This window comes from Psittacula echo, assembly GCF_963264785.1.
Source record: "Psittacula echo genome assembly, chromosome: 5".
NCBI lineage: Eukaryota > Metazoa > Chordata > Aves > Psittaciformes > Psittacidae > Psittacula > Psittacula echo.
Genome location: NC_137739.1, coordinates 40447622 through 40470781, shown reverse-complemented (window position 1 = coordinate 40470781; position 23160 = coordinate 40447622). Strand labels below are relative to the sequence as shown.

General features: G+C 43.0%; 1 protein-coding gene across 4 annotated transcripts; it reads left to right on the top strand.

Moving 5' to 3' along the window:
* Positions 1–618: 618 nt before the first annotated feature.
* EXD2 (exonuclease 3'-5' domain containing 2) lies at positions 619–22835 on the top strand. 4 transcript variants are annotated; one of them, XM_080617870.1, is made up of 9 exons: positions 619–718; positions 10652–11059; positions 12128–12381; positions 13413–13536; positions 14335–14660; positions 17589–17695; positions 17900–18035; positions 18788–19144; positions 20273–22835. In XM_080617870.1, exons 2-9 carry the CDS (start codon positions 10721–10723, stop codon positions 20487–20489), a joined length of 1860 nt encoding a protein of 619 aa, XP_080473996.1. In that variant the 5' UTR covers positions 619–718; positions 10652–10720; the 3' UTR covers positions 20490–22835. The 4 variants fall into 4 exon arrangements, with proteins under 4 accessions (XP_080473996.1, XP_080473993.1, XP_080473994.1 ...); XM_080617867.1 differs by having other exon boundaries at positions 12128–12384; XM_080617868.1 differs by lacking the exon at positions 619–718 and adding an exon at positions 9216–9348 and having other exon boundaries at positions 12128–12384.
* Positions 22836–23160: the final 325 nt, after the last annotated feature.

Below are 23160 nucleotides of genomic sequence, written 5' to 3'. Positions count from 1 at the left end.
ACCGCCGCTACTGCCTGAGGGCTTAGCCCGGCTGAGGGTCCCGCTGCCGTTAACGGCCCTGCGGCCGGTGGGAGGTGGTGGTGGGAGGGCAGGTGCTGCCGCCGGCGGCGTCGCCGATCGAGGTGATGGGAACTCCGCAGAGCCGCTGCCGGCCCGGCGGGAGTGCGGGCCGTTCGTGCAGGCCCTGCTCACAACTCACCGGAGGGAGAAGGAGGAAACACCCCAAATGCGTGTGGTCTGTCCGCCATAAATGCTGAGAGATTTCTGCTGGGCTTCCAAAAATTATGTTCTCAAGATTTTTTTCTTGTTTTTCCTTCTTTAGGATGGTTTTCATGAAGGTTTTATTACTTCCTCTCTCCTGCTCCCACCTGACTAACACTGAAAATAGGGGGGCTGCACCTTCTTTGCAGCTTCAGGAGACTGTTGGAAATGCAGATGAGTTTTAGTCTCTTACCCTTCAGTATCCACAAAACCCCAAGAGGCAACTGGCTAAACAGGTGGAACTGATCTGTGTTGTCCTTCACTGCTTTAACACACCATAACCTGTGTTTGTGGAAAATCATATTTTGTCTTTCACAGGACCCTGTCCCTCATAGATAATATCAGATGCCATGTAAAGACAAATGTAGTGACACTCGAAGAGTGACATCCATTAGGTGCAGCCTGGAGCCCCCAGTTCCTCCTTGCAGCGTCCGACTGCATACTTCCTGCACACAAGGTGAGTTGTCCCGGACCTGCAGCTTGAAACTTTCAGGCCTGTATTTCCCCACTGGCACCAGTACCTGGGGAAGACAGTTTTTGGAAAGTGAGGAATTAGCCTGACAGTCCTGACCTTCTCTGTGTGAAACAGCACCTGCTGGGAATGAGAGTCTCCAAACTTTAAAATAAACAAGCAGAAAAACCTTCCTGACATAAACCATGGTGTAGCAACATGACTGAGTACTGTTAGGCTGTTGCCATATTCCAGTGGCAGCTTTTCAGCAGAAATTGACATTATTGCATTATAGCGAGTCAGTTAAGTGCTTTGGGATTCTTCATGGTTAAGATTACAGAAAGAAAGTGGAATCCTATAAACCATGCTTTTTAGTTTACAATGCTAACTTTTAGCATGTAATAACAGCAAATTATAAACTTTTCCAATTAAAATTTAAATTAATTTAAATTTCAATTCAAAATCGGAAAAAAAAAAGTGAGAAAATACAAAAAATATATAACACTTGTTACATTTCAACTTTTTATATAACTTTTTTCTATGTGATATTAATAGGTATAAATATCAGAACTTAATTACAGGTATACTAATAATCTGAGAGCAATATCCAGACACACGCTGTTAACTGTTTTCTATTAGAATGATAATTAACGATAAAGTGAAAACAAAGAATAGTTAAATCTCTTCTGTGTCTGAGCTATATAAAGTTTTTTTTCTAGTTACAGTTGCTGATGGCCAAATATTGCTATGTGTAACATGTCTAGCAAGCTTCAGTCTAGGCAGGCAAAGACCCTGTCCATTGTGATTTGTGTTTATTACCCTAGCTTCAGACACAGGTAAATTGCATTGGTATAAAATCACATTTTATAGCTCTTCTGCTTTCATACCATGAAATTCTGCACCATTACAATTATAACTGAAACTGTTGCTCACTTCTGAATTCCCAACATAGGTAAGTGGCATTGCTTTTTCTACCTGTAGACACTGAACTGTCTCCATCAGTTTGCATTCAATTTTCTTCTTTCATTTTCATGCAGCACAGATCACCATATATGATCTGAGAACTGTCCAGAAATACATTATGGAGTCATAAAATCATAGAATGGCTTGGGTTGGGAAGAACCTAAAAGATCATCTAGTTCCAATCCCCCTTCTTCCTTCCTCTAGACCAGGTTGCTCACAGCCCCATCCAACCTGGCCTTGAACACTGTGGCTGTCACTTTTATTACATGTGGTTCATTTTTTTTTTCCTTCCTTCCTAAAGCATTGTTCAGATTGGAGAACTTTGGTTTCTGTGTTAAAATAAACAGGTGTAGGAGCCTTCCACTTGAAATACAGCACAATAAAGTCTTTGGTGCTTTTTTTCCATGTCCTGGATCCGGTCTCTAGGAAAGCTGTGTACTTATATGGACAAATAGAAATAAAAATATTTCCTAACCCCCCAGTCTTAGGTTTTTCAGGAAGGATTTAACTGAGGGGTTTTTTTAAAATCACATTTGTAAGCAGTCAGAAAGAAGATATGTTGTCAGAATTTGAAGGAAAAATAATAGAAGGCTGCCAATCTGTTCTGCTAAATGCAGTATTTTCTCACATGACCATACAGGTTTGGTTGTTTGTTTGTTTTTTTTTTTTAAATAAAGTGTTGGTAAGCATTCTTTTCAGTCTCTGATTCTTTTGTTTCAATTAATTTTGGATATAAAGAAATTAATATAATGACCTATACTGGTAACATTTTCCTTTGAAAAGGATGTGTTGCTGTGTTAATAATTCCAGAGTGCTGTAATCTCTTCAAAACACACACACTCTTGGCCTGAGTCATGCTGAAGTAGTACCAATGAAGCATCTTTTTCTGCTTTTAATAGGAACCTTCTGCAGCTTGGAGTGGACTTGAGGTGTAGACAGTACTTAGCCAAACAGATTGGACTTCATCAAGTTATGTTCTGTTTGACATGGTAGCACATGGGGTGCTGGAGTGAGACTGAATGTCACAAACCAAATTGGATTGAGCCTGGCCAGAGTAAGTCAGGGTCTGTTTGGACGGCTTGAGCAGCTTAATTCTGTAGGATGCTTAGTCTCCTCCATGCTTCAAAAGCAGCATCAAGGAAAGCACAAGCATATTTTGACTGGAGTTTTAACAAGTGGGCAGTAGGGGGGAGAAGTCAACTATAAAGGAGATGGGAGATAATGAACAGGGTGGTGACTTTCTATAGATGCTCTTGGAAAAGAGGCTAAGTAAATAATGTTTGATGCAACACAGAAGAGGAAACTAGCAGAATGCTTCAAACAGAAGTGATGTGGTCAGAGTAACCAATCTTGGCTTGTGGTTCCTAGTTGCCAAATCAGTTGCTAATTCTCAGGCTGTGCATAGCCCAGTCACCCAGCAGTACTAAATTGATTTTGATCAGGTATGGCTACGGTGTCACATTGCTCTCACATTAGCCTCTGCCCACTGTACAGAGATGTTCTGCCTCTGGAAGGACTAACAATACCTGATCTGATTTTAATGTCTGCTGGGGTACAAAATTATCCCTTCAACATTTTTTTCTGAACAAATTTGAATTGGTAGAATGAGTTAAATTGCATTAGTGGCTTCCATTGGATGGCTGTGGTATATTTGATCATTAATAGGAGACCCACAGTCAGCCTTGCTCTGTTGTCAGATCATGGCATTTACAGTAGTTGATGGCTGTTTTGTTACAAGCTGTGTTGGTTAATGCTGGAGGGAGAGATATTGGGGCAGTCTAAGTATGGAAGCAGGAGATCAAAGTAAGGATGTTTTAGTTGCACGGATGGATCAAAGTACTTTGTCTTAGAGAAATGTAGAGCTATGTAGAAGAAGCCTAAAATTTAGATGTACCCTGGGTGCTAGGATCTACAATGGGGTTTCAGTGAGAGCTGGTAGTTGACATACAAACTTGAGTGGTAGGTAGACTGGTGATGATACACACAAAGCAGATAATAAGAGGGCTTTCAGGGAAGAGAAGGAACCATGTTCTAGTTTTGTTGAGCTTTAACTTCCTGCTAGTCATCCACAGAAGAGAGAAAAAGGCTATGATTTGACTTTGGATAGACAGAGATAGCTCTGGGGAAAGACAGAGATCTGTAAATCATCTGCAGAGATGTTAGTTGTATTTGTATTTCAGATGAGATAACTCAGAGATAGTGTGGGAGGATAAAAGGAGAAGACTAAGGATACAGCTCTCTGAGAGTGTCAAAGAATATGTGGAAGGAAGGCTTAAATAGGTGAAAAGAAAAGGTATCAAGTGAAGCATGGCTGATTGTCTCAGGTCAGAGAGGAGCTCTGTTGAACCACTTAATAGCTTTGGTTAATCTCTAGTGGAAGTGGGAAAGTTTGGATACTGATAGTTTGATGTCTGTGGAGTGAATCCAGAAGAGAGAAAGTGAGCGTAGTTATTAGGAAAGCGGGGCTGAGTCAAGGCTGGTATTCATTTATTTATACTTTTTTTTTTTTTTTTTTTTTGAGAGGAAATGGAAACAAAATGAGGGTAAACAGGGTAAACCAAGACAACTGTGTCCTGGGTTCAGCAGTAGCAGTCATTTTTCTCCTTGTTAGTAGCTGGTGCAGTGCTGTGTTTTTGACTTTTGGCCTGGGAGCAGCGCCGATAACACCGATGTTTTTAGTTGTTGCTCAGTAATGTTTACTCTGACCAAGGACTTACTGAATCTCATGCTCTGCCAGGGAGGAGGGGAAGCCGGGAGGAAGCAAAGACAGGACACCTGACCCAAACTAACCAAAGAGGTATTCCATACCACACCACGTCATGCCCAGTATATAAACTGGAGGCAGTTACCCAGAAGGGTTAGATCACTGCTCAGGTTGGGCTGGGTATTGATCGGTGGGTGGTGAGCTGTTGTATTCTCTTCCCTTGTTATTTCCTTTATCATTATTATTATTGATGGTAGCAGTAGTGGTTTTGTGTTATACCTTAGTTACTGGACTGTTCTTATCTAAACCTGCAGGAGTTACATTCTTTTGATTCTCGTTCCCATCACCCCATCCCTCCAGCAGCGTGGGGGGAGGAAAGGGGGGCAGTGAGCAAGTGGCTATGTGGTTCTGAGTTACTGGCTGGGTTTAAACCACAACAAACTGTCATATTTTAGCCATATAATTTTTTGAAAAGAATTTTTCTTGTGGAATTTTTTGCCTCTAGTGGAAATTAGATGGCTTCTGATCTTTTTTCCTTTTGCTTACTAATTTTAGGAACCAGAAAGTGGCAGAAGAACAAGCATTGTTCTCTCAAATGCCCTCCGTTGGAGCTGGTCAGCCAAAGATGTTGCTTTAACATGCAGCTGAGCCCATCTAATGACTTGTGGGCACTGAAGGGTGGCTTTATCTTTGTGGCTACTTGTTCTGTCCCTTTCTTTGTGCTGAAGTTGCTATTCTTTGGACCCGCTTGTCTGCTAGTTTTCTGAGTTCATTTGGCTCATAGAAGTGTCCCAGCAAGTGCCAAAATCAGCACAGACTAATCAGGAGTGCCCAGCTGGGAGTGGAGTTTTGAGAGATGGGGATATTACCTTCTTAGCTGCCCAGGAACTGTGAGGCTTACTTAGTGTGCATTCTGGAACTGAAACACTAGGGTAAATTAAGCAGCTTTTCAAGAAGTGGAATTGTGAAATCCCTCTCTATTCCAACATCACCAATGAAAGAGTTGTCAATTAGTGAAGAAATATGTTGATGATGATCAGTGTTAATACAACTCATCCTCATGAGATCAGTCTGGCAGCTCACACCTCTGAGCAGTTTTTTCAGATTCTTTGCAAAACCTACAAACTCTGGCAGATCCCTGCAATGAGTTACTGCTGATTCATCTTTTGGCTTAGGATGTAGTTTCACTGAGATCTGGCTCTATGGTGAGCTAGTTCAAGTTAAACAAAAAAAAAAAAAAAAAAAAGCCTCCATTTATTTGCTGTGCTAGATTTCTGCCTGCTTGAGTCAAACTGGCACCAGTGTTTGCAGAAGTAAGGCAGTAGAAAAATGCCTACAGGTAGAAGGGGGAAGCAGAATGGCCTTTTTAATGGGAGCTGAATCTTCTATCTGCCTTGTTGCAGTATGAAACTCCACCTTTAGGATGTGGCTTCACAGTGGATTGAAACTGATCTCATTCTGACTTTTTGATGAAAGAAGCAGTCCTACTGTCTTGCTGGTATCAGCCCTGCTGAAACAAACCCTGCTCAGAATGACTTGCTTGAATATGTAGTCATGGGGTTCCTAGCACAGACACAAGAATGATAAATCGCATTAGGACTTGAAATGTGAGTTTGGCTTTCTTCTTGGATTCTTCTTTTCTTCTTGGGATGGGGCCCCAAATAGAGGGTTATTAATGAGCTAGTGGGGACTACATGCAGCTCTCTGCTCATTGTCTGCTAACAGCAATTTGAGTCTTGACTGGAGTCTCTTTCCTTTGATATTCTATGATCATTGATTTTTCCTTTGAACACTAAGTCATTTACCCTGGTCTTCTCCCTGTTAAAGGATGAGCTAATGTGATTATAATTTTTTTTTTTTTTCTTTTCTGTGATCAGCAGAACAAGTGAAGCCTGGTTTCCTATGGACTTGTCCTGATGTGGCACTGCTGTGTGGATTCTCATATGTATATTAAGCAGCGTCTGCACATGCTTGCCACTTTATCTGTGACAGCTTTATTAGGATCTGTTTCATCAATTTGGCTTTGCGTTTCACAGAAGTTACCTTTGTACAAATTTAGATGGAACTAGGCAATGGCTTAAACATGCTTTTTTGGCAAGGAAATGGAAGAAAGGGGACCCACAGCCAGAAACATCAACAGAGACAGTATAATTGCAAAAGCTTTTCTTTGGGAAATCAGGCTAAAAATGAGTCTTTTGACAGAGGCCTCTGCAGAGATCTCAGATCAAGCTACAGAGGCAGAAAGAAAAGTAATTCTTGCTGTTTACCACATAAAGGTTTCCAGTAACCTGCTGCAGCAGATTTCTCATAAGTCAGGCTACACCACAAGTTAGTATTTACTTACTTGGTTATCTTCTCATCTTCAGCAATGTCCCCTTCAGGCTTTGGGTACACTCATGCATCAGTTACTTTAATTTATTTTTAATTTAACCTTTATACTTGAATAAATGGCTATGTAGGTAGTAAGACAAGCTGTTAAAGAGACTTGTGGTTTACAGGATTGTCAGTGATTGCATGAAAAATAAAGGGTTTAAATGCAGCCAAGGATGCAATCCTGTTATTGTGGAAAAGCTAGACTTGGGGGTTCCATTGTATAGCATCTTCTCTATGAAACTTTCACTGTGCAATAAATGCTGAGGTATTTAACTGTTTTCCTCTCTTGTAACCTTACACTTAAGCTCCTATTACCTTAGAAACTAAAATAAACAATTTGTAAAGGGAACACTGGCCTATTTTTCTTGGTGGATTGGTTTATTACAAATGGATCCAGCTATGAACAAACTTTACAGGTTTGTTTGGATTTGGTTGCTATTCTGAGCTCATCTTGAGCTCTAATAAGAGTTCTTGTAAGAATGCCTTGCCTACCCCTGAACATGGCAGCTGGATCCTGGGGCCCAGTCATATTGGCTTCCTGGGTCTGCTTCCAGTCACCTGGGCCTTGAAATATGTCTGTTATATCCATGGATGTTGATTTTTTTCCCCTTGAACTAGTTTACAGCTGCATTAGTTGTAAGCTAGTTGTAAACTGCATCAGTTCCCTGATTCTCTGGCCCTGTCATTACGGAAATGCTGGAACAAGGGAGCAGGGAGTGAACAGTCAATCAGGTTGAACAAGAAATGTGGGACTATCCTTCCAAGTGGCCATCCAGGTTTATGCTAGATTACAGTGACCTTGTAGAACAAAGAATTATATGTTGGGAAGAGGTGAACGGAAGAAAGGACTGTGGGAACTCATGCTATAGCCAGACCCCACGAGCTTTTTCTCCTGAGAATGCAGTTGAAGCACTTTTCTTCAGACCATGAGTCATGTGATGAGGCTTTGGTGCAGCGCTGGCTTCTGCTCAGTGATGTCCATTTCAGCTCATCAGCTGTCTGTGGTGGATTGGATCTAGAGAATGGATGGAGGTGCTGTGGCTGGGTTGTGATCATAAGGCAGATGCAGACCTCCCCTGCAGAGGAGAACAAACCAGAGACGTGTGATTACTGCACTGTGTGAGATTGCAATGCTTTATAACCCCCAGTGGATAAATAAAACAAATGGATAATAATTTCTTTATTGTACAGCTAGATTGAGGGTCTTTGCAAAAAGACTTACTACCTGAAAGCTGTAACTTTCAGGTATAAAGCATTTATATGTTCAAAGTACAGACAAAAGTCAACAGAAAACAAGCTTTCCCCACCACCAGTGAGACCTGACAGGATTGTACCATTCTGGTTTAGACCAAGTCCTTAGGATAAGCAGCTGTTTAAGCTTTAATGGCCTGGTCAATTTATTTCTGATAGGGAGAAGGTATTATTTTCTTATTCCAGAAAACTTAGAGAAGTTTTCTGGAAACCAGCTGTGTTCCTTGTTTGCTACCAATTGGTCCCTACCTCATTCCTGAGATTTTTAGAAAAAAAAGAGGGTGGGGGAGGACAGCAAGCATTCACCTACAGAGAGAAGAAAATACTGCTGCTATAGAGATTTTCCCTGAAGACAGCCATTAGCTGCTTTGTTGCACCCTTTGGACAATCTGCTAAATGCCGAGTCTCTGCTAGGGAGATGATTACGTTCCAAGCAGTGAAGTGAAAACAAAATGAGATTTGATGCTGACAGTCAAATTGTCAAAGCAGTTTAAAGCAGTATTTTGTGTGGTTTCAGTGTCTCATCAGACGCATCCAGCTGGAATTCTAACAGCACAAATATTGGGAAATAATGGGAATTGCAAAGAAATTGGGCGCTCAGATCCTTTTCAGTTGCAGTGGAATTTGGGATGGAAATTGTCTGGTTTATGACAATCTTGACCTCAAGACTTGATGATGATAACCCTGAAGATGGCAGCTGGCTGTATACCCGTGGTCCATGTATTGTGGTGTTGCAGTTCTTAAGTTCACAATTTTCCACCCTGACACGAGCTTTGCCACTCTTACTCCTCTGTTAAACTCTTAGTCTTTTCCACTTGATTTCCCTCCCCCCTCTTTTTTTTTTTCTTCCAGTTTGTTGCTTTAGAGGCGGCTATGATTTGCTTTTCATTTTCTGGTCTGCCTTTGTTCTTCGCTGTCTTTTCCCTGGCTCAGCCTGTGCTTCCCGTCTCTGAGGCGGCTCTGGCTGCACTGCAGGCCTGCTCCCACCCGGGAGCACCCATATATCTCACGGTGCTCTCTGGGCCTTGGTGGCCCACAGAGCTCCTCAACCCGCGGGTACGAGCGGGGACCCTCAGGGACCGAGGCGGCAGCCCACACTGCGGGCTCGGCACCCGGGAGGTGGCCTGGTGCTGCGGAACAAGCCGGACCAGTACCGTGCCGGCACGGCTCGCACATCCCGCCTCAGCCGCCCGGCCAGCAGTTGCCGTACAGCATGGCGGCGCCCATACCCGGTCGCACCGCCGGGAAAGAGGAAGCTTCCGCTTATCTAAGCCTCCCGGTGGGCGCGGCGACTACCCCGCAAAGGGTTCCTGCTGCCGGAGACGGCCATTCTGTACGCACGCAGGTACCGAGCGGGCGGGTGCGGGGAGGAGAGGGGAAGAGGGTGCTGCGCGCATCCCAAGGGCGGGCCGCTCCGCGCCAGCAGGTGCCCCTGCCGAGCATTCCGAAGGGCTCACCGCCTGCTTGCAGCGCGCCGAGGCGGCACCGGGGCCTCTTCCTGTACAGCCCCGGCTACGGCTGGAACGGGTGTTGTCTTCGTCCCGGTGCTGGGGGCAGTTGTGGCCCGTCCGCATCTGCCCGCATCCAGAGGAGCCCTTTGCTCGTTCCGGGGGCGCCCTGGCCCTGCGCCCCGGCTGTCCCCTGCACCTCGTACTCGGCACACTGCTGGCGGCCTGGGCCCGGCCTGCCCTCCACGCTGGGGCTGAGGAAGGAGGGGATTGTTATATCGAGGCTTCACCTGACGAGGCGGGCTGGGGAATCCCCCTAAGCGGGCGGTCATAGGGCCGTGGTCTTCACCTGCATCCCCCGCTTTCCCAAGAAGTAGCTGCTGTTGGACCTGCGGAGGGAGAGGCCGGCCATAGGTGCGGGTGGACTTCATTGCTTTCGGTCTTTTCACTCGCTTTGACAAGTGAACTTCATCACTTCGTAAGCGTTCAGGCAGGTGTCTGTGCCCATGCTCTGAAAGCTGATGGTGGTTGTGCAGGGCTGTAGTAGCATTGTTACCACAGCTTCTGTTTTCTGTCGAACAGCACATAAGGGCAGGCCTTTAAAAGTAACCTAGTGGGTTGGGAAGATGGGGATGCAGGGGCAGTTTCCTGAAGGGGAACTAAGCTCCTCTATGATAGAGGGAAAGCTATGTTATAAATACATGCTGCTTCTTTAGGGCTTTTCAATGTCTGAAGAGCCATTTGTCCTTAGTATGGATGTGAATGTAATGGACAATGCCTATTATTTACTAATGCATGAATGGACATGCTTATTCTGCAGTAATTTTGCCAGGTTCTTGTTTGAGTTGATCTTGACCCAAACAGAGCTAAAAGATGTTGATAATAACCCTGGCTAGCTTATTTTAAGAATGTCAGTCTGTGGAAGCATCCAGTTACACCAGTATAAATCAGTAGATTCCCATTAAGGTTTTTGGTGCTGTGATCAACAGCAGCATTCAGTCTCATGGTACTGCTCAGCCCACTGCCACAGCAGTCTGTCCCCTTACCCCCAGCCTATCAATGTGGGGCCTTATGCTTTTCCTGTCAGGATTGCAAGTTGTGGCTAGAACCTTGTTATGATACCAGTAGGTGTGTTTAGTATCTCTAAACACATTTCATTAAGTTGTCTTTAATTTCCACCTCTCTCATTTTTCTTTGCAGGCCGTGCTAAAATCCTACAATGCCGCTTTGAGTAGATGAACTGAAGGGGGCAAAAGGGGGATAAAGAAAATGCCCAAACAAACAGCAGTGACGATTACTTTGGCAACCCTTCTGGGTGTTGCTGTGGGGGGGCTGGTTTTGTGGAAAGCAGCCCAGCGTCGAAAAGGAAAAGCATGCTGTAGTAGTCAGCGAGAGGAAGCATTTATAAACTCAGGAGACAAGAAACTGATTAAGACAGAGGGTAAGGAGGTGCTTTCCTTCTTCAGATCTTCCACATTTTCCTGGGTAGAGAGGATCCTTGGTGCAGATGTAATGGTAATTTCAGAGCAGGAGGAGTGGGATCATGCTGAACCTTTGCTGAAGAAGGAGCTGGAGAAGTGGCCAGTGCTTGGAATTGATTGTGAGTGGGTGAGTGATCAAGAATCGCCTCTCCTTTGGATTGCAAATTGCAATGGGAAATCATTGAGGGTGGAGTGATTCCTTTCCTTAAATGGATACGACAGGGCTGACTGTTGAAATTGCCGGTGGGATGATCTGTCATGACAGCAGTGAAGTAGCTGCTGATTTTGATTGTTCTTACATTCAGGTGTACATTTTGGCGGTGTTCAGTGCCAGGTTGGACAAAGCCTTGGGTGGCATGGTTTAGTGTGAGATGTCCCTGCTCATGGCAGGGAGGTTGGAACTAGATGACCTTAAGGTCCTTTCCAGTCCTAACTATTCTATGATTCTATGATTCAGGTGTGCTGGCTGCAAGTTATTGATTCACTAGTTGTATTCTTTTCCTGAACTCCTGTGATAAATCGACTACTAAACATAGTGATAATTGTATGGCATTATGTGTTTTGTATAAGATCTCTTTAGGGGTGATTTACTGGAAGTGACTTGGATTTACACTATTTTAAATTCAGCTATATACTTAAGAAACAATTTCTTAAGAGTAATAAATCCAAAAAGGAGGATAATACTGATCTGTAGATATAATTCACTGGGACTACCAGAAGGCAAAGTTCCTCTTCTGCTTGTAAATTTGCCTGTGTGAACTCTCAAAACAGGCTTTGAGTCATTTATAATCCTGGCTTTGCCATTATTTTGGCTGGAAATTTATTCACCTCACAGTCATTAAGTATAAGCCACAGTTAAACAGTGTGTTTGCCGTTAAACATTTATATAGTGGGTGCCTTTGTGCTGATGTGGATTAAGAAATGTATCTGATGTCTTCTACCAGCTCAGCTATGAGAGGGAAGGGTGAAAGGGGGAAAGTTTCTTTGGTGGGAGTGTGGCAAGAAGTAGCTTGGTAGCAGTAATACTGTGAAACAGATCACATAATTTGCAGTAAAATTTTAGAGGCGTGTAACAACACGTAACTATAAACTGATAGGTATTGCCCATCTTCAGTGGCCTGTTTTGCAATTTGTTCCAGCTCCAGCATTGCTAATCGTACTGTAGCCCAGACTCTGATTTTTATCTTTATTTTAGGTATCTGTGGAGGGAAAAGCAAATCCTGTATCCCTGCTGCAGATGGCTTCTTCCAGTGGCCTCTGCATTCTTGTTCGATTGCCCAGGCTTGTTGCCAGTGGACAGACTCTCCCAAAGACCCTGTTGGACATCATGGCAGATAGTGCTGTGTTGAAAGTTGGAGTAGGATGCTGGGAAGATGCTTGCAAGTTACTTCATGATTATGGTCTTCCAGTCAAAGGGAGCGTGGATCTCCGTTATTTAGCCATGAGACAGTGGTGAGTGTCTGAAAACAGAAGCAGCTCTGCTTGAGCCATCATCTAAGTTGGAAATACTTGTAAAGTAATTTGCATATGCTGGGCGATAGCAGGCAGGTAGGTCTGGAGTTCTCAGAGTGGTTTTAGAGGGTGGACACTGACAGCTGCAGCCCAGGAACATGTCATGGTTCTATTCTATGGTCCTAATGGAAATGAAATCTTCACAAAGATTTCGTATGTTCATTGTGTCTGTTAGTTTTCTCATGGAATACCCTTATGGACTTTCTGAGTATCATGCTTCAGCTTTTAAGAAGACCAGACACAGTGATGTAGCACAGTGAGAGTCATTACCACGTCAACAAATGTTTGAATACGTGGCCTGGAAGTATGGCATAAATGTGCCAGGGGCACGTAAGTGTAACTGTTCAATTACAGGATTTCTTGAAAAATGGCTAAATAAATCAGCTCCAATTTTCTCTTAGTAACAATGTTTCCATTGATAGGTTATAATAAGGATGCCATTTTCTCATCCTTCATTCTTTCTTAAATAAAATGTTTTAGTTGGGAATATTCTTCACATACAGTATATGTATGCCTGGGTGTGCTGGGGCATGGTTTGCTTACCTGATGGTGCCTTTTTAGCACTGAGAATGGACTTGTCTCTAGTGGCCAGTATTCCTCTGAATTATTCCTGGCTGTTACATTCCTCCTGAATCCCTGGGACAGCTGGTCCATCACTCTACATCAGACCTCCTTAGTTCAGAAGTGGGTAGTTCAAAGACAAATACTTCAGCCTTAAACATTACCAACTAACTCCCAGCCTTGCCCATTTTGCATGTAGCAGGCAGTAGAACATTACTAAAGGAAACGACAGAGGGGAGAGAGAGGGCCTGTGGATCTTACAGGTAGCTGTGTGCTGTTTCAGTGGGAGTCACGCATTATGTGCATTGTGTTCTGGCAGGTTGAGGGTGTATGAGGCAATGTGCATTTGCATGGGTATATAGTTTTGGTTTTAATATGTGTGTTTCACTTTCTCTGTTAAACTCAAGGAGGGATCTACCTCACTGCCTTAGCCTAAAGTCTTTAGCTGAAGAAGTCCTGAACTGCCCGCTTGACAAGTCTCCTCATGTGCGTTGCAGCAACTGGGAGGCAGAAGAACTGACACAAGATCAGGTGTGTCTTCCACTTCAACCGAGTGTTTTGGGAGAAAAAGCAACCTTCTTGGTAGAAAAGAGGCATTACAACAGGAAGATCCAAGCTTTCTTCAAAGTTCTGCCTCAAAACCTTATGTGTGGCTGTGGTCTGAAGTTAGATTCCAGACTGTGTCTTGCATTTTGCATTTTTTTGCTTTTCCATGAAGATAATTTTCTCCTGTTCTGGGATTCTTGAGCCTTGTTTTCCTTTAGTCCTGAAAGATCTATAAGGAAGATCCCTTGAAGAAGTGTTCAAGCACTCAAAACCTCACCTTTTTATTATTTTCTTTCCTTCAATCTGTAGCAGTCAGTGCAATATTAGAGACTAGAAACCTTGTTTACCATATCTAGTTCATTATGCTTTCCCTGATTGCCGATTTTCTTTGCAGTCAAACTGTAGATGTGTACAGAATCAGTGACCGGTAGAGGGAGTGACAGGATAAATAACCACACTGATGATTCGTAGACAGTATGTCAAAAGGGAGGAGAGCTTTTTGTTCGTTAGGAAGGGCTTGATGGAGTGGGAGAGTGTATAAGGCGTGGCTGACCTTAACTTTTATTAGTCCTTTGCAGTTTCTTGGGACACCCGTATGTATTTCAAGTCTGACTGACCCTAAAAATGTGGGTTGTGGTGACGTTATGAAAGTGTCACTCAACTGCCAGAACTTGTGTGAAAATAAATCCAGCTTCTGGCTTTACTGTACTAAGTGCTAAAGACTGATAATGTTTTGGAGCATTTGGTGTTTGTCAGTATCTTGATGTCTACACTTTTCTGCAGGTTCTCTATGCTGCTAGAGATGCTCAGGTCTCAGTGGCTCTGTTCCTCCATCTGCTGGGATTTGCCAGCCTCCCTGCTATTTCTCAAGGTGAAAACTCTCTTGCTGCTTGGGAAAAAGCAGTGAGTAAATGCCGGGGCTTGGTGGATATTCCTTTTAGAGGAAGAAAGAGTGGCAGCACAGGAGAGGAGAAGAATGGAGAGGGACGTTCCCCTCAGAAAACAAAGAATCGGAAGTCTGCGGTGAATGGCCAGCCTACTGGCAGTCAGCAAGTGAGAGATCCACGAAAGCAGAAAAGAAAGCCTCTGGGTGTGGGATATTCTGCACGGTAGGTCTGTGACCTCATTTTACTCTTTACACTGCAGATGGAAAACTTTGAATGATGCGTCATGCTCTATTAACTAAACAGAAGTGGATAATAGGAGCTGGGAAAGGAAACACAGGACCTAACAGTCATGGGACCCAGATCTTGTTTCTGTGTTTCTCATTTCCCTCTAGAGGTGGTATTGAAAGTGGAGGCAGGACTTGGATCTGTTCTAGGTCAGGAGCAGGTTGAAGGGTTGTCTTCAGCTTCTGCCCTTTCTTCTCCTGTGGAGGCATTAGCTGGAGAACAGAGTCTCAGCAGGAGGTAATTGGCAGTCTGGGTGGCAATTACTGCCCAAACAGCTGTGCCTTGTCTCCTTCAGGGAGAAAGCTAAGGTTAAGAGGGGTGAGAGCATTACTTGAGGTGCTAGGGGGCCAAGGAAGGAACAGTCTGTGGCAATATAAAACCATTGCATCGCTGTGTTGGCTGAGGAGAGGGAGAAAGGAATGCTATTGCTTTGGCCTTGCAGAGGCAGCTGTTGCTGGATTCAGGATCCCTGTCCTGCGGGCAATTTTGTGGAACAAATCCTAAATTCTTATGGGCTTTTGGTAATGAGTTCAGTCACTATTAAATTAAAACAAGTTGGAGAAGTCTCTTTAAGCTCAATGCAGTGGAAGATGCACACAGCTAGCATGTTTGGTTTTGTTTGGATACAGTCTATAATAGAATTTATCACTGGATGTGGGAACTAGAATTGTAATTACTATTTGGAAAGAAAACCAATTATTTTAGTATTTGTTTTCTCCTTTTCCGGTTTATTGGATTGGCAATGGAGACATTTTGATGTAGTCAATAATATTGATTTCATTAGCAGTCATTAATGGTATTGTTTTATATACAGCAAATCCGTCCAGATTTATTTCTTTTTTAAATTGGAGCCTGGGTCAAACAGAACAGAAGGACTGCACCTCATGGGAGGATTAAAATTTAAACAAAATTGCATTCCAGCCTACATTGAGATCTCCTCATGTTTGCTTGTAGATTGTTTTTAACCATGCTTGACTTCATGAGAGATCTGTAGACTCACTGGTTTTTGTAGCATCTTCAGCAGTGTGGCTTTGGTCTGTAGTACAACTGGATGTGATTTCAAAAGTAATTTTCCACTCTTCCTGTCTATAAGCCTGTTCAGTTTTAATGTTGTTTCATTTAGAGTTGAGAAATACTTAAATTATCATGGTGATTGAGTTGATCGATGTTCAGTGGAAGGAGACCTCTTGTATTGTTGTTTAGTTGGGTTTTTTATCCCCATGGACCTCAGAAGAAATCCTTTCGTCTCATTATATAGCCTGTGAATCAACCATTTTAGCTGGTGGTGCACTGCTGAGTACTTCTACAATGTTGCTGAAGAGAAGAAAGGAAACTTTTCCACAGTGACCTGTCTGTATCCCTGGACAGTTCCTCCCAGTGGTCCCGGAGCCCATCCAGCTCTGCTTTTCCGTTTTCGTTTGAAGGAGGTTGCATGAGTAAGGAAATATTTTCTGCAAAATGTAACCCTTCCACACACTGCCACAAATCACCAGAGACTGCCCAAGCAGGGCTTTTCACCTCTAACGATAGGCATATGTGTTTCAGAGGGCCTCAGCTCAGCTTAGTTGTTAGCAAGGACATTTGTGTTTGAGTTCCCAGTGTTGTAAGAGCCTTTTTGGAGCATTTCTCCTGGATGAATGAAGTAATTGCTGTTCACACTAAGTTTTGGAAAAGTTGTCTTAATAAAATATTAAAATATGGGCTAAGGTAGCTGATCCTTGAAACTGCCTTGCCTATAGTTTGACACAGTTTGAGCTTACTCTTAGGTCATTGTCCTTCCCGACTTCAATTCTGTTTTGTTTTCTAATGTACTTTTTTTGGTTGGTTGGTTGGTTGTTTTTTTGTTTTGGTTTGGTTTTTTTTGAAAATGCTATCATTATTAATGGCAGCTCTTGAAAACTGGGATTCAGAGTTGCAATTCTGGTGGTAGCAGGAGAGCAAAGATACCTTACAGTCAGTTGATGAACCCCAGGTAAGTTTTTAGATGTTCTGCTTCCCTTAACAGCAGCTTGTTATCATGGATGGAGTCATGCTCTGGACTCAAGAGAGAAGCAGCAATTATTGATATAAAACAGTGAGTTGACAAAGTTCAGTGGTAAATGCAACAGTGGTTTAACAAGTTTCAGTGTCAAGGTGTACTTGATTATTTCTGGCAGAGAAGACAGGGTCAGACAAAACTGCAACAAGGCCCTCACATTGACTGATGAGGTTTATAAAGGACTCCTTTGCTTTCTAAACTCTTTCTCAGAGAGAAGTGTAGATGTGGCTGCATCCAATCCTAGTCCCAGACTTGATCAATGGTTTGTGTCTTAAAGATTATGTATGTGTAATCAATCGTTTATATCACTGAGCTAAATTTCAAAGTTTAGATTGCTATTAATCACTTACTGAGAATCTGCTGGTGCAAGGAATCCCTCAACCTCAGGGAGTAACCTTGAGAGGCATCCCTACTCAAGGGGAGATCCTGTTGTGCAGCCTCCTGCCATGCAGGAATGCTCAACAGGCCCTGGGCTGTCCACTATAAAGTAAGAAGATTGACTTATATTTGCATACCAGCAAGAGGTTTGGGTGACTGATCCAGACAGCCCTTGGCTACCATGTTGCCATCCATTTGCCACTGTCCTGGGGAAGCTGGATGCAGTCATCACACCCCCTACTGATGGTTATGGGTTGGTGGGGACCAACCAACCAACCAATGGTACTGCCATACCTATGCGGTGCTCAGCAGCCTTGAGTGTGTGTTTAAGGGCACTCCTGTGACTTGGAGAAGCCTGCAGGAATTGCAGTGTGGAACACATGGCTATAGAGAGCTCTGTTTTTTTGGCATGCTACTATAGTTGCTGTAATGCTTCCTTTGTTTCATAGGAAATCTCCTCTGTATGACAACTGTTTCCTGCATGCACCAGATGGACAGCCCCTGTGCACTTGTGATCGCAAGAAGGCTCAGTGGTATCTGAACAAGGGGATTGGAGGTGGGCATACCAGTTTTCCTGTTGGTATTTGAAATACAGCTGCTTGTTGTTGTTTCTTAGGTAACTGAGCATAATTTTTTTATATCCTTTCTTATTGGAAATACTGTTGGGGGTTCACTAGGATGACTCTTATGTTTTAGCATCTTTAGTTTAGCTCTCAAGTATGAATTTGTCTGAATATCCTGTTTGCCTTTACCCTTTCAGAGCTAGTTAGCACAGACCCATTTGTTGTGAAGCTGCGGTTTGAGCCTTCGGGGCGTCCTGAGTCTCAAGTTGATTATTATCTGACAGTCAAAGAGAACCTGTGTGTTGTATGTGGCAAGAGAGAATCCTATATCCGGTGAGTTGTTTAGTGGGAAAGGAGAAAAATGGATCTTTTAAAGCAGGACTGAGGTCTGCACCTCATTTGGCACCCAGAAGCTTGAGTAGCACCTGAACCATCATGCTTGTACACAATCCTGGATAGGCTATCACTGCTTGAATGCTCTGTAGTTGTATGTGTCTGGGTAAGTTTGACGGTGAACAAGCCAACCTTTCCTCCTCTTACAGAGGCAGGAAGTATCAGTCCTCCAATATCAGGACAGAACAAAGTATATGGAACATGTACATGCTGCAGCCTGAACGACAGGGGGCAGCAGTATGCCAACACCCACTGTTCTGATGGCATCCCCTTCTGAAAATAGGTCTAGTATTCCTTTCACTACTTAATCCTTAACTTTTGAAAGGTTTAGGTGAGCCTGAAGGCCATGAGGTCACAAAGGGTGACATTTTGTCTTTGCAGCTACTACTGTTTAGGTGGGAGGTATGCTTCTCATAGAGCATTACTTTATTTTCAATTTAGTTTTTACAGTATGGATCACTTTTTTAAAAAATTGAAAATGGTGAATTTTTGGAGGGGAAAAAAAAAAAACAGATGCAGAAAACCTGTAGAGAAAAGTACAGATCAAAAGAAGTTGCAGGGCTGCACTGAGGGTCCTGACCCCGATGATCTTAGTTTTCCAGACTTTTAGTATTAGTTGACCCTTTGTGGGCCAGGAGAGGGAGTAACAGGTCCAAGCAAATGTGATGAACTGGCTGGTTTGTCTTCCCTAGGAAAAACATTGTTCCTCACGAATACAGAAGACACTTCCCTATCCAGATGAAGGACCATAATTCCCATGATGTGCTCCTACTCTGCACATCCTGCCATGCCATCTCCAATTACTATGATAACCACCTCAAGCAGCAGCTGGCTGAGGAGTTTGGTGCACCCATTGGCTCCGAAGAAGGTGTGCGTCTGATGGAGGACCCTCTGCGCAGGCAAGTGCGATCTGGGGCCCGAGCCCTGCTGAATGCAGATGGCCTCCCTGACCCCCGAAGGGCAGAACTTTTGCAGAGCATCAAGGACTTCTTTAACACAGAGAGAGTCACTCCAGAGATGCTCCAGGAAGCAGCCGGTCTGGAAACCAGGTACAACAAGCCCCTCATTAGAAGTAACACATTAGTCATTTATGTTGGTGTGTAGGTTCAACAAAAGCCTTGGGTAAATATTACTGCAGCAAAACAAAAGAAAATCCAACAGGATGTGCAGAGCTGAGGATCACACATGTTGACTTCCTTCCCCTCCCCTCAAGCTTTTTAATGAAAATAGGACAAAACCCAGTGATGGTCTCCTTGGGATATTGGTATTGGGATATCTTCCCTAAAATAATAGTGTCAGGTTAAGGAGTTTCTGAATTTGAGACTAATTGGAGTTTATGTGCACAGGAAAAATGAACCTTTAAAAGCATAACTTTATTTCTGGATTTATAGTACTTTGATACATTTAACTAGAAAGCAAGGATAAGGAGAAGGTAATTGTGCTGTAGTCTAAGGCTCTAAGCAGACAAGAACATTTTGCATTTCTTACTATATATTTGTTTTCCCCTCTTCTCTCCTCAACCCAGCAATGGTCTGTGAACTGCAGCTCTTGTTTCTTCCCCTCTTTCCCCTTCTCTTCTAGCTATCTCCTTCCATTCTTGCTCTCCATCTTCCCTTCCACTATTTTCTACTTCTTCTGAAGCACAGATAGCAGGGAGGGAAACTGAAAGACAATCATATCGGAAGTGTCTTTCTCAAAGTCTCTCCAGATATGTTTTCTTAACTAGTACCTTGTCTCTTCATGAAGTCAGTGTTTTCTCTTTGTTATGCTCATTGTTGTTTTTAAATGTGCCAATGTTGCAACTCAGAACCTATCCAGGCAGGGAATTCAGAGGCTGAATCAGGGCTCTGGAGTGTCACATGGTTCTTGACTTGAGAAATTTGCAGTCTGTCTCCTGAGGAGCTTATAATGGACCTAAAGAGCTTTGTTTAGTTTTGCTATAAAAGAGGAACACTTTCTCAGTTCAAAGAAGCCAGCTTCCCAGTGTAACAGTGTTCCAGAAAGCAGTCTGGCATTGAAGCAAAGCTTGAAACTCTCCCTCTTGGTTTGCTTACCATGTGTCTGTAATTAAATTCCACAGCTGAAAGTATCTTCAGTGTCTTGCTGTTCACTGGAGACAGGTCTAGAGTCTGACAGTGGGCTTTGTGTGAAAATAAACTCTGCTTGTGTCCTGGCAGGATCTGCAATGAGAGCTACATGCCACATGGACTGAAGGTGGTGCAGTGTTTTGCTAAAGGAGGCCTGCGCTCCCTTATCCAGTTGGAGAGACGCTGGCGGCAGCATTTCTTGGACAACATGCAGCCCAAGCACCTCCCAGAGCAGTGGTCAGTGGACCATAACCACGTGAAGCTGATCCGAAAGTATGGGGAGGATCTTCAGATCGAGCTGTCGTGAATCTAACTTACTGGACTCTAGATAGTATCTAATGGACATATGTAACTGAAGGTGGAAGAACTGCTTTTATTTCTATGTCTCCACTGACATCTGGGCCTGGGTTTGCAAACAGTAGGTCTCCCAGATTTGGCGTTGTACAGAGTTAAATCCATTGACTTGAATTTTCAGCTGGCTGAGATTTTTTTAATCCTGGTCTGTCACTGACTAGTTCAGTGCAAGAGTGATACACTTAAAGGAACTTGTCTTTTCAAAGTTACTATGGAGAGTTATTTTCTAGCCCCCAGGATGTCTGATGCCTCCAGATCATTTCTCCTAACACAGAACACGATATATATCAACATTTCCCGGGTTTTCTGACAGGTATATCTGCGCCCTTGAGGCCCTTGAGACCTTGAGAGTCTCCTGATTTAAAAGTCTTTCTTTGCTTTCAGTGCAGTTGTGCTCAGATGAGGAGTTCTTGGAGGAGACTACCTGCCATAGAGAGGTTCCTGTTTGGAAGTGGCAAAGAAACTTTACCTTTTTTTGCAGATTCTGAGCTGTATCAGAACTGCAGGTATAGGCTTCAGTGAGTTTCGTGGTGACAGGTGCCTGATGAGAAGAGACGTTCCGACTCTGTCAGTGTGAAACCACCCATGTCAAGTGTTTTCTTAAATAGCTTCCAGCAACACACGATGTGTAGAAAAAATGTTCTTTCCTAATTCCACTTGTCTGTCACAAATGGGTCTTGATGGGTACCTTTTCGTATCAGACTGAGGTGAGGTCAGGGGCCTTAAAAAGGATGAGAGGAAACAAATTTCATTTAAATACCAGCATCTTTTAAGAGGTCAGACCACGTGTGGCAGAAAACTCGAGAATCTGGTGTTCTCCTCCTGGATTTGATGGGGGGGGGGTGGGGTGAGCAAGTCATCTTCTCTCCATGCCTGTTTCCCTGTCTCTAAAATGGGACTAGTAATACTTACCTATCTCACAAGATTGTTGTGGGGCTTAAGGAGTTAATGTTTTTATAAAATGCTTTGAAAATATAAGCTAGTGTGTGTTAATTATTACTGTCATTTTTTAAATGTGCTGTTGTCTGACTTTCTTAAATATTAATGTTTTTAAATGGTACTAGACCTTGATTATATATAACTTTTAAAAAATACATACACTTTTCCGTGAAATCACTTGTGATGATTTTGATTGCATGAGATGAGTGTTCTTCCCTGATTGATATGAGGTTGAGCTATGCTCAACTTTTATAGGTCTCTCTAAGGAATTTTCAGTAAAACCCTCTTCAGACTTGACGCTACTGCATATAGCACAGTTGATCCATATTTTAGTATAATTTTGGGCAGAATCCTGGACATGCAGTGATTGTAGCTGAAATTCTCCCTTATCAGATAATTCAAGAAATTTTACAAGCCAGGGGTGAAAAACCTGTTTGTAACAGAGACCTTTTGAGATAAGTAGGAGCCGTAAAAAAATGGTACATTAATGCCATCCCAGAGGAGCTGCAGTAGCAGCCTGAGCACAAGGAATCAAAGATTCATGATAAGTACTACTTATCACAGAGCTGCAAATAAGACCATTTTCATTATAAGGGCAATTTTATTCCTTTCCTGTACCACTGACAGGTCGTAACAAAAACTGATCTAACTGAATGTGTTCTGTCTCTGTGCTCATTCACACAGCTGATTATAATCTCAGCAAGAACCTCCTGTCTACAACAGCAGCTTGAATAAAACTATTTCTCTCCAAAGCAATTTGAGAAGTGTTCAGATAGTCCTATCTCCTGTCTTCAGTGCCATTTCAGTGGTAGGAGCTTGTTCCATGGGTCAGAAGAACTCCTTTTCAACAATCAGGAGTACAAGGTGTCCATCTCACTTCTTAATTCTGCTTGGTTTTTCAATCTTTGTTCCGATGCCGAAACTTCTGATAAAGCTGTCCTTGTTTAATGGAACTGATGGGCTGACCAGAGGGCTGCTGTTTTTATTGTTTGTTGAAACAAGTATTGGTCTAGAGGTCCTCTAAATTTAAAGGAGTCAGTGGTATCATTCTGGAGTTTTGTGGTTTATTTTTTCCAAATCACTTGTTCAGAAATAGAAATTTGCAAGGAAAACGTCCTTTATAAATATTTTGTTAACTAAGGTTCTTTGTTTTTTGTAAGGTATCCTTAAACTTGGATCATTTTAAGTCAACCTGAAAAAGGAGGCGAAGTGATACATTTATTGTGCAGGAATAGATTATTTTTATATGATTGTGATTTAAAATTTTCTGCTGGTCTATAGATAAAACTTTCTTGTATGTCTTTATCACTAATTATTGCATTCAGTAAAACTTTGCTCTTTTAACCAGACTTGCCACTGTTGAAGCTCTTTTTTTCTTTTTCACATACCTGCCTTTTCCTGTATCTCACCCTGTCCTTATGAGTCCATTGTTTCTTACAGTAACACCTGGACTTCACCCTCTGGATTTCTCTTTCCAGTGCCTTCCCTGATCTGTCTGTCAGAGGTCAGCTGTGGAAGAGCCTGTGCTGGCAGCAAGACTGTACTTCTAAGCAATGTGATAGCAAGTTTGCTCAGATACATTTCAATTGTTTTTCTGAGGCTTTCAGTGGATTCAGGTCTTGTCTTGGCCTGGTTGTGCTGGTCAGTCATGATGGCTACAGGTCTACATTTTTGAAATAAAAAAC

What these genes read in the sequence shown, in the direction of transcription:
- EXD2 (XM_080617867.1), top strand. Translation starts at nt 10,721, where the DNA reads ATGCCCAAACAAACAGCAGTGACGATTACTTTGGCAACCCTTCTGGGT. An exon ending in TTGGAATTGATTGTGAGTGG is followed by an intron (nt 11,060 to 12,127) that starts GTGAGTGATCAA and finishes TCTTTATTTTAG; the next exon opens with GTATCTGTGGAGGGAAAAGC. An exon ending in GCAGCCGGTCTGGAAACCAG is followed by an intron (nt 19,145 to 20,272) that starts GTACAACAAGCC and finishes GTGTCCTGGCAG; the next exon opens with GATCTGCAATGAGAGCTACA.